This window comes from Clarias gariepinus, chromosome 15 (genome assembly GCF_024256425.1).
Source record: "Clarias gariepinus isolate MV-2021 ecotype Netherlands chromosome 15, CGAR_prim_01v2, whole genome shotgun sequence".
NCBI lineage: Eukaryota > Metazoa > Chordata > Actinopteri > Siluriformes > Clariidae > Clarias > Clarias gariepinus.
Window position 1 is genome coordinate 3759404 of NC_071114.1, and position 12020 is coordinate 3771423.

Below are 12020 nucleotides of genomic sequence, written 5' to 3' on the forward strand. Positions count from 1 at the left end.
CCAAAAAGCTTAGAGACAAAGAGCGCCACTCATTGGTGCTGAAAGGACTAGTTCAGGTAAAAAACTGAATATTTCTTAAGAATGAAGAGGGGTGCAAATTTAACCCAGATAAAAAAAATCTTTCCAAGTATTATACCCTTACCCTCTAAGAAACACCATGAGTGGTCTTCTAAACATATCAAAACATGGAGAGATGGCACACTCTATCACACCAAAATAGAATTGCTCTAGAGATAAAATGCCGAAAAGAGATTCTACAAAGAATACTTGCATTTGTATACCATCTGGCAGAATGTTATATTGCATTTCCTGGACACTCGGAAAGGGACTTATGTTAAAATGATGAATTCTGCCACTACAGCTCTGCATTTAATACCATAATTCCCTCCACACTCACCACCAAGTTGGAGCACCTGGGACTCACTGTGTCAGTGGATCTCCTAACTTCCTAACTGGCAGACCACAGGCAGTAAGGATTGGCGGACATGTCTCAGCCTCCCTCACTCTCAGCACTGGAGCCCCGCAGAGTTGTGTTCTGAGCCCCCTGCTTGTACACCTATGACTGCATATAAGACTAATCATCTTCGCTTTTTTGCAACATTGCACAGAAATAGACACTCATGGACATTATTCATCTGTGCACACACCCCAACGCACTGCAGACGGACAATCATGGACATAGCACACTTGCACACACATTGCACATTTGCACACACTTGCACACATATTGCACATTTGCACAATGTTCATTTGCACAATTCAGGACAATTGCACACTTCAGACATTTTTCATTCAGTTCACATATTATTTGCATTTAAATTCATTTTTGTTTCTACAGATAGGTTTATATTTCTTATATATTTTGGAAAACTTGTATAATATTTTCCATTTTCTTATAGTTAAGTTATTTATTTATTTATTGCCTCTTTTCTATTTCTCGTAAATATTTCTTGTAAAATTATTAAGAATTATAGAAAGAAGAAGAACGACAAACAGAGTAAAGAAGAGTAAGACAGTCACAAAGAGGGTAAAGGCAGGGATAAAGATAAGATGTAATCATTTTAATATGTATACTTTGGTATTGTGATCATTGATCATTATTGTGTCAGCTGCTTTTTGTCAAGGAGCTCCCTGGTGATGGAAAATACTGCACATTTCAACTTAGTTGATAAAATAAAGTTTAAAACGTGGGGTTTGTGTGTGTTACATTGCACAAACGTTTCTCACGTTTTTTTAAACAATGCATAGAATTTCAGCCATGTGTGATAAGTCTGTATTGCAACATTCCACCTGCATGATGGCGCTGGAAACTGACCAATCAGGGCGAAGTGGGCGTTTCCTGCAGCCAGGAAGTTGATAGCAAACGCGGTTCAATGCAGGTTCGCTTTAGCATTTAGCGTCCAGCTTTTCTTAGTTTTAGTGTATTTTAAGTCATTATTAAGGCATTAAGTGGTAATGGACTGGAAAGAAAGCAGTGGGGTGAGTGAGTTTTCTTAACTGCCGGTAGTGTCATTTATAATTGTAATGTTGGCTAATTTAGCTAGCCGCCAGAGCTAGATGATTTCGAATTCAGCATTATAATCTCTTTAGCTTCGTTGGAAACTCCTACAGGGTGTTTATGTACAGTAATAAATGCCTAGTTATGACAATTAACATCTATAAAGTAAACAAGGTTTGTGCCTGTTAGACCGTGTTGATAGCAGGGAGCTAATTATTTATCTGGGTGTTTTAAGTAAAATAAGCAATACAGTGTATGGTAAATTTAGATAAAGGAGCTCAGTTAGGTCTGTTTAATCTGATTTTAATTTCCTTTCAAATGGAAATAACAAAGCTGATTAAAAGAGCACTAACACAAGGCAAAGTTTTGTAGCACGATTATTTTTTAAATATTCAAACAAACTGCTTGTAAAAACCTGTCGATTTAACAGGAAGTAACAGTACCAAAATGATACTGATGATGATGATGATGATACTGATGATGATGATGATGATGATACTGATGATGATGATGATGATTTTTGTGCCAAGTTGTTGTGTGGAGACAGTTATGTTTGTTATGTTGTGGCGACGGGAGCAGCTGAAGAACTAACAAAAAGTTAAATCGGCTGGTAGATCATTTACATAGTGTAAATTTCACAAGTAAATTACAGCTAAATGATTTTTTTCTATATTTTATGATTCATATTCTTTGTTTAAGTACTCTATTTTCTTTTTAATGTTCAGGTCATGGACAGTTGCAAAAACATGTAAAAACTGCATGTCATACTATGTATGACTGTATATGTAACAAATCAAATTTGAATTTTGAATAAAGAAAAGAAAAATTTTGTCTTAAAATATTCACTTTTCTAATTAATATCTATTGGTGCAGGTGTTTGTTTACATTGAGACAGTAGCTCATTAGTAGATTATTTTAAAGGAGATTATTAAATCCCACACATAACTGTTCATAACATCACTTTTACTCAACATTTAGATTCACTTATTTTGCAGACCAAACTCCAGGCAGAGATCTATATACTGCAAAAGTTTTATTAAATTCTGTTCAGTGATACTGTGACAAAATCTGGCTAGACAGACCGACAGAACATTTTCTAAGATTGGTTTCAGGTCTGCCATTGTATGGAACAGATACCATTGAAAGAGCAAATTCTGACCAAGATACAGATTAAACCTTTCCTTTATTCAGGGTGGATGTTGTAACACTCCTGTAAAAAAGTTTAAATCTGTAGATTTTTGAGTCATCAGTGCTAACACACTTGTGCAAATACTAGTTGTGTTCTTGACAATGTATCTGTGACAAAACACCAGTCTTAATCCTCCTGCTTTTGACCTGTAAGGTATCTCTGTGGTACCATATTGCAGCAATCTCACCACAAACTTCAGGATAGCGATTGATGCTCAGGTGATTGTGGCTCTAAAGAGAAGTACTGCATCTGAGTGGATCAGGCCAAAGATACCATTTATTAATTAATACATCAGGATAGGTATATACTGTTTTTGATTAAGTCAAATATGTGATGAGTTGAGAGACATTTATAATGTTTTGTCTCTGTGTTGAACAGTGGTTAACAGCTGAAAAAAAATAAACACTTGACAATGACCTAATCATTATTTTTTCTGCAGGGTCACACTCACAGCCATGGTAATGATGGGCAATGCAGTCATGGTACACACGGTGTACACGGTGGTCACTCACATGGCTTCATGTCCGGTTTCCAGTTCCTGCAGAGGAATGAAACCATGTTGGACCCCACACAGCAGCCAAAGAAGTACACACACATTGAAGACAGCAGCAGCTGGGATATTGTCAAAGCCACACAGTAAGCTCTGCACACTTACTGTATGTTCCTTAGGAAATGGAAGTATGTTTCTATGGTTTATGGCTTAACCACACAGTTCTTACACAAGAGCAAAGGTCACAACTCACAAAGCATGAGTAAAGTTTGATAAGAGCTTTGGAATGAATATATAATAGCCAGAAACACTATCAGGGCCATAAGTTTTTGGACTGTGACACTATTCATTTATGTATTTTTTTTGCCTTTGTTCACAATCAGTGTTTCTGAAATGAAGCAATCAAGATGTGATTAAAACTGTAGACTTTCAGCTTTATTTCAAGGTTCAAGAACTGTCTTTGTCACATACATGGTTGTACAAGTACAACATTTGCAACAAACTCCAGGCTGTGCAGATTTTTAAGAAGAAAAAAAGAATAAGTATGTACAAATAAAAATAATACTAATAGGAATATGATGCAAATTCTATACAATATAATATAAATATAAATCATACAGAATTATAATTTAATCTGTGATACTTGTGCAATGACATGTGATAAAGTGATTGTCGGCCATTGGTGAGTAATGCTCTTTTGTAAATGCCTGATGTAAAAAGCTGCTATTCAGTCTTTCACTTCGTGCCCTGAGTGACTGGAGTCTCTTACCAGATGACAGCCTCTGAAACAGATTGTGATTAGGGCAGTGAATGACTTTCATAATCCACCGCCTGATGTAAAAGTCCTGTAGATCAGGCAGTTCAGTCCTGGTGATGGCTCAGCACACCTGATCACTCTCTTCCAGTCATTTTTGTCCTGGGACCTTTTCCCATACCACACGGTAATATTTCCAGAGACAACAGATTGGATGATCAAGGTGTAGAAGGTTTTGCGCAGACCCCCGGAGATCCTGAACTTCAGCTGTCTAAGGTAAAAGGGCAAGCTCTCTTTACCAGTGAAGAGATATGAGGTGTCCAGGACAAGTCCTCAGAGATATGGACTCCCAGATACTTGTATCTGGTTACCCTCTCCAGAGTTCCGTTGATCTTGAGGGTTGATTTCAAGGGAATTAACAAATATATTACTTTAAATATTTAGAAATGTTAGTAGGGGTGTATACACAAATCACAGTGTTCAGCACATTTTGAGTACAGTAAGTGAGTACAATGAAATGACTTTTCTTTTAAGTTCCCATGAATTTAACCAATGAATAAACCTGTTCAAACATGTAAGCATTGGCAAAATGGCCATAAATTTCGGAAGACAAAATAAATGCAAAAAAAGGCGCATGCCTTTCTTACTTTATAAAACAAAAACAAAAGCATGCCTGTGCGTAAGTATATAGAAGCTGATTTTTTTAAGAATAGTAACATCACTGTCTATTGCAAGTGGTGTAAATAAACTAAAAGGATTTTTATATTTTTTAAACATTATTTGCACAGTTTTATACTGGTGAGTCCCTTTCACATTTAAAGTGATGTTAAATTAACATGGATGTGCACAGCATCAGAAACAAATAAAGTAAATCTTCTTGCTTTTAAATAATCTATATCCTATGTTATTGTTCTTGTTAGGCTGTCCTAAATACAGTGAGGATAGGCCATGGCACGAATAAACAGCCTTTCAGGCATCCTGATCTCGATCCACCTCGCTCCCAAGATTTTGCAGAGATTAGCTTTAGATTAATTAACATACATCCATATTTATTGTTAAATCTAAAACACTGACTATACACTGTATACAGTTTGAGAATGGAAAAATACATCACTCATCTGAGTTAGCTGCCTAGCATGTTGGCAACAAAATCCAAACATATCTGTGTCCAGTTTGCCACATTGTATGTAATAAAATGAACGTCTTGTGCTGAATGGTACAAATTTAATTATATATAACTAACAGCCATTTTTTTCAGGTTCCCCCATTTTTATTTGTTCAAATGTAATTGAACAATTGACCACTAAGCAATTTCATGGATAGGTCTAACCTTTTTTCTAATTATTTTATAAGACATTAGGGAGATAATATGTATAGAATTGATTCCAACAATTTATGGGGAATGCATTGGTGAGCTCAGGAAGACCTGGAAGACTGCAGAAAAAGACTAAAGTGGTTGATTGTGGAATTCTTTCCTTGGTTATAAAAACATCTATATCTAAGCTAAGAACAGTCTGGAGGAGGTTAGGTGTATCATTCTCAAAGTCTGCAATTAAGATAAGCTTTCATGGATGTAAATGCAGAGGGTTTACCTTACAACGCAACTCCGGGGAACACTAAAGAACAGGAAGGCCGGGTTAGATTTTGCTATAAAACTTGCCAATTTCCGGAACAAGATTGTTTGGACAGATAAAACAAGGTTAACGTGTACCAGAATGATTGGAGGAGAAGAATACCGAGATGGGAAGGGTTCATGATCCAAAGCATACCACTTAATCTACTGTAATCTGTCAGCCGTTGTTTGGCTATTACCAGACCAACTGTGTTTATTGTTGATGTGACTGCTGATAGAAGTAGCAGGATGATGTCTGAAGTGTATAAAGCTCTACTTTCTGCTCAGATTCTGTCAAATGATACACAAATGACTGGACAGCTCTTGCTGGTACAGATCGATATAGACCTAAAACATCCTGTGAAAGCAACCCAAGGCAAAGAAATGGACTGAGTCACTCGTCTGACCTTATCCCAACTGAGCTCCTTTTCACTGAAGACAAAACTGAAGGCTGAAGGACCCACAAACAAGCTGCATGTGTTTCCTACTTTGTGCATTTATCTACGGTAAAGGATTTTAAAGAATAAAAAAAAAATCATTATGTTTATACTTATTAGTTTGTTTAGTTTCCTTTGATCATGGGAAAATTGGGCCTGAGAAATGACTAGTCCTGATCAGATAATAGAAACGTTGTTAAACCATTTTCACTGTCCCATGCCATCACACAGGCAAAGCACACACACAGCCAGAGAATCTAGAACGACTTCCATAACAGCAGCGAATGCAGTGCATCCAGACTCTACGGCTAACATCACCTGCCTGTGACAGTGATACCTGTCTTCCAGATGCACTAAAGAATGTTTCATGCGTGGTTTGAGGTCCAGAGTGACTTGTCAGCTGGGGAAGCCCACCCTTTCTGCAAACAACCAGGTACTCTGTGTCACCAGACCTGATGTAAGGAAAACTTTACACAGTCAACCCACCTAGACCAGACAACATTTCTGGAAGGAGTCTCAGATATGCAGTTATTCTCAGTGACATCAACTTCCTCCTGGGCAACGCTGTCCTGCTTCAAAGCCTCCAACATCTTCCCTGTACCAAGAAGTCTCCAAGAGCCTTGTCTTGAGGTACATGAAGACCATGCTGCCCCCTAACTGCATAGCATCTCAACAAATATTGTTGCCACAACCCATCACCTGGAATTTGAGGGTGCAGTGTAAGGGCATCCCAAAGTTTGGGATCTGGTCAGTTCACCTCATTAAGTGGTATTGAGCTTAGAGCTCTTTACAGCTCAGCTCAGTTCTTCTACTTAACACACCATGTCTTCATGGAGGTGGCTTTGTGCCCAGGGGCATTGTCATGCTGGAACAGGTTTGGGCCTCTTAGTTTCATTCAAGGATATCTTGACGCTACAATATACAAAGATGTTTGTGGCAGTTGTGTGGTTACTAAACCTTACAAGACCTTAAAGAAACCATTTAAAATCATATTACTACTAATATTAATGTATTAGTTTTTTTTGTGGAAATACATTTATTGTCACACTTATTTTAGAGTCAATTTGTAAATTATTGTTTTTATTTATATTTCTTAGAACTTAAAGTTGTAACATGTTTTCAGTTTTCTCTATAACCCCAATGTGTGACTAGCTTGGCCTCTATTATAAATCAGCTCACACACTAGGAAAATACTAAGAAAGAAACAAATGTGTTTTTTTTTTTTGTTTGTTTTTTTGTCGCTGTTTTTCAGGTTTGGTGCGTTTGACCGGTGTAAAGAGCTGGTCGAGGCAGGTTATGATGTTCGACAGCCTGATAAAGAAAATGTCACTTTACTGCACTGGGCAGCTATTAATAACAGAGCAGATCTCATCAAGTAAGATTTTCCCAGTCTGTCTCATTTTTATGTGTTTTATTTAAAAAATATCTTTCACTTCTAACAGTGTAGTTTATGAGTAAACTTTTGCCGTAACTTAATAGCCATTAAGAAGCTGTTTGAACTTGTAACATTTTAATGCCACTAAATTTAAAGTATAGGTTAAAAGATTAATAAGTGTTCATAAATGGTTATACAAATTTTAAATGAAAAGGTTTATTGCAATTAATTAAGAGATTTAAATTGTGTTTTTATATTTTCATTTGGTTTTGTATGTAGGTTTGTAATTTGTAATGTGTAAATGAATATGTATAAATCACAATGATCAGATTGTCCCTGATGAACAAGACAAGGGTGACGGACGCGGTTTGTAACAGGGGATAACATTTTTAAAACTTTGTTTTATTTGAATATTGTATATTCAAACAATCCTCTCCAAGAATTTGGAAACTAATAATGAATAAACAAGTTTGAAAAAAAAAGAGAACCCATTATGTCCTTGAACCTTTATGTAAAGGATTCTAATTAATAATCAAGATGATGGCCCTGAAATGCCCTAATACAAAAGTTTTCTAATGATTATTTCATTATTATAACAGCAATTGCTCAAAATGTTTAAACCATAAACTGTTTTCTACCGAGATCTCCATCAGTGAACGGCTGGTTACCTCAACAAAGTGGACCCTATATTATCAAAAACACATTTCCTGTTAACCAACTGCACCCTTGTCCTCATAGCACTCCATTATTGAAAAATAAAAATGAATTTAATTATTAATTAATTAATTGACATTTATGTCACCTGTCTTTATTACCAGATTCTATCAGCAGGTGTGTTTTGTAGAATTCCGCACAATATGACCTTGTCAGCGTTATTGTAAACAATGATGGCACATTTTCTACCAATTTATCAGAATTTTTTTCTGCAACCTAAGAAGGAGACCAGCATGTATGTGGACATAACACTGGATAATATATATATTTTCTGTGTCTGCATATTTGTCACACTTAAATGATACAGGTCATTAAACCAATTTTGATGTTACACAAAGATTAACCCAAGTAAATGCTGTTTTTTTTAAAATGATGATTTCATTTATTAAAATAAAAAATCTGTCCAAACCTGCCTGACCCTGTGTAAAAAAACAAAAAAAGGTAATTGTCCCCTAAACCTAATACAGTAGAACCTTGGATTATGAGCGTAATTCGTTCCGGAAGCGGGCTCCTAGTCCAAAACACTCGTAGTCCAAAACACCTGTAAACCAAATTAAATTTTCCTATAAGAAATAATAAAAATTTAAATTATTCATTCCACAGCCCAAAAAAACAAGTACATAAAAGTAACTAACACAAAATATAAAGTAAAAATAAAACGAATTAACCTGAACTTTACCTTTAAAAAAAAAAAAGTTAAAATGAATCCCGACGGATTTCCATTTGTGCCTGCAGGCGCTGTGTACACACACGCACGCGCACACACAACGGAAATACTGTTTTATCCGAAAAATAAACAAGAAATCTCTCTAATGACACTGGGTTGAGTGACACACTAACAGCATCACTGCTGTAAAGTAAAAATAAAACAAATTAACCTGCACTTTACCTCTGAAAAGAATCGAGACAGAGCAGTGTTTCTGTGTAGAGCAGAGTGAAAGAGTGTGTGTGTGTCTGTCTGTGTGTCTGTCACACAGACACAAAGAACAGGCTGAGCCTTGAGCAGAGAGAGAAAATGGATATAGAGATAAACTCTCTAATAAGAGATTCTTTTGCTTTACATGCGTGCTGTACACACGCATACAGACACAAAATAAAGTATGTTTTACACACACGTGGTCACAGTGTTATTAAACAGTACACGTTCACCTACACGGATGTTGATTATACCAGTGAAAGATGCGCACTAAGACCCAGGAGGGGAGACGATTACCTGATTACGGATTTCTCTGCCTCCGCCATGTATCTTTTCTCTACCTCCGCTCGTTTTAAAAAAAAATTGCTCCGCCCTGTCTATGAGGCGCAAATCAGTTCACGAGACCGAGTGTGTTCTGTCTGCTCCGCGCTCAACTGAAGTTTTTTTTTTTTTTTTTTTTTAAATAATGAAATGTCTCTGCGTCGCGTGACACAACGAATCGATTATGAAATTTGTTGCCAACGCTTTTAGCAATTGATTTTTAATCGATTCGTTGTTGCAGCCCTACTTAACAGGATGTACATATGTTACTAAATAAATATCTATCATTGCACTATTATGTGAGTAAGACTGTTGCACTGTACAGCCATACATTATGTTTTGAATATGTGTATTGCAGGTATTATATATCTAAAGGTGCGATTGTGGATCAGTTGGGAGGAGACTTAAACTCTACTCCACTCCACTGGGCCATAAGGTAAATTATATACATAACACATACATATGGTGTTCACCTCCTTTTATTATCATTTAATAAATTCAATACAGTAATAATAATGATGTCACTACAATAAATACATTTTAAGTGATGTAAGTTGGTTGAAAACTCATAAGCAGTTTTATAAATGTGACCTTAAGTTCTTGAGGTCACTTAGGATGAGGTAGTTATCTACATTTCCTAATTAATGACTTGGCCTTTGGATTCATGAATGAACTGTCCTGTATATAAAAAAAAAATCAGACAATCAACTTTTTCCTGGTTAATCCCTTAGTGTTTTGATTTGGTCATGTTTGAACAAAAGTTGTAGGTGAACACTTTTGGGGTGAAAAAAATGTGGAAAATCCAGTATGGTGGAAATTAACATAATGGTCTCAACTAAGCTTACCATGAGCAACAGGATCCTAATATTAGTGTGTCAGTGATGGAGAGCATTTTTACTCTATTACTCACAGTCCATGGCATGATGCATGTGCTTGTTGTACTGCTTTGCCAACTAACTTTCTCTCTTCATTGCTTTCTGTTTTGCATACACTCCTGGTACTTCAGTTCTATTTGTTGTGCTCTTTTTCAAATCCACATTCAAAGGATGTCATCATGTGAAAAGTCAATTTTGTATTACATTCTCCCTATCCCTATGTTACAAAGCTGGATTAAGAAAAGCTGTGATATAAAAGGAGATACTTTTTTTTGTTAATTTTTATGTCAGGTATTTAAATAAAAAAAAAAAAAGAAATCAGCTTTAATTTACTATAATAATTCCTGTGAATGCAATGGATTTTCTATGTTCCTTTGTATGTGTTGAAGAAAGTGTTTTTGTGGGTATACTACTGTGTTTTTTTGCTCTCGTTACCATGGAAAAAAGTTTTGTTCCTATTTAGGAACACTTTTCTTCACTGAAGGTGCCAAAGGCATATGTATAAACAGCTGTATGCAAATTTACAACTTTTGAACCACACAGAAACTGCATTTAGGAGTGAACAAATTAACATCATCGGATAATGAACTTTTATTTTGAAAACAACAACCAAGGAGCTGGTGATGGAGATGAAGATGGAAGCACCAGCTACCAAATGTGTGCAGGGCTAGCTCAGTGGGTAAGATCTTGGACTATGGATCAGAAGGTCCCAGGTTACAAACCCCAGCACCACCAAGTTGCCACAATTGGGTTCTTGAGCAAGGCCTGTACCCATAGATACTCGGATGTATAATGAGATAAAAATGTAAGCCGATCTGGCTAAGGGCTTCTGCCAAATGCCGTAAATATGACAATATGTGCATTTACCACTACGATTAAATAACAACCTGAAAGTTTTTTTGAAAGGTAGAAGTCTAATGGCAGTTCAAAAACAAATACAAGCTAAAGTTTGAGGTAGATCATCAGTTGGAAGTGTTCAGCAGTGAATGAATTGTTTGGCCTAAGTAATCTGCAATACAGTAAATAAGATGTTTAATGTGAAGATCATTGTCCCAAATGTGAAGTATTGGAGTGACACAATCATGTTTGTGGAGTTTTGCAGGACTTAGAAAGGCACATTATAAAATAGATATTATCTAGAAGATGTAACGGTGACAATCTTAATACATCAACTGTAGTGTTCAAGCCTAGTCACAACTAGCTTTTACAGCAGGACAATGATCCTAAGCAAACCTTCAAATTTGTAAAAAAAAAAAATAATAATAATAAAAAAAATAGTTTAAGGACAGCAAAGAAAATTAAAAGCAGTGGATCACAAAGCCCTGAACTGAATCCCAGAAATAAAGTTGATGGATGTCTTAAACATCTTAGAACATGGCAATGTTTATTTGACTTGGCACATTTTTTTCATGTGATCGCACACTTTTTTTGGAAAAAAAAAAAAAAACACTGGTGTTTCTTGTTTGCGCAGGTGTACTTTTTTAGATAAATTATTTAAACGGCCAATAGCTCTGAGCTTTGTGCTTCTCCTGACGAGACTGTATTTGGTGTTACAAAGCATAAACCTGGTCTGACAGAAACATGTTCACCACTATCTTTTGGAGAACAAAATTGCTAGTCCCAAGTGATGCTACAACCTTTCGTAGCCAGGAGACTAGAAAATAGATTGGCCTTGTTCTTAGGGGTGAGGGGTGGCATACTCACACTTCCATGTCAAAACATAGCTAATTATGTCTGTCTGTGAGCTTATGCAAGAGGAAGATGCGGTAAGTTCTTTCCCCAGTGTGTTACATTGACTTATGATGCATGAACAGCAGATTCTGTCAGTTGCTTCTTGTT

General features: G+C 36.2%; 1 protein-coding gene across 1 annotated transcript in view; it reads left to right on the forward strand.

The window, feature by feature from the left end:
* The first annotated feature begins 1346 nt into the window (after nt 1-1346).
* Nucleotides 1347-12020, forward strand: part of zdhhc13 (zinc finger DHHC-type palmitoyltransferase 13) — a 29216-nt gene continuing 18542 nt past the window's right edge. Inside the window, exons 1-4 of the mRNA XM_053513473.1 lie at nt 1347-1479; nt 3127-3323; nt 7233-7355; nt 9665-9742. Of these exons, the coding sequence (XP_053369448.1) occupies nt 1456-1479; nt 3127-3323; nt 7233-7355; nt 9665-9742 (422 nt within the window). The 5' untranslated portion in view covers nt 1347-1455. The remainder of the gene's footprint in view (nt 1480-3126; nt 3324-7232; nt 7356-9664; nt 9743-12020) is intronic.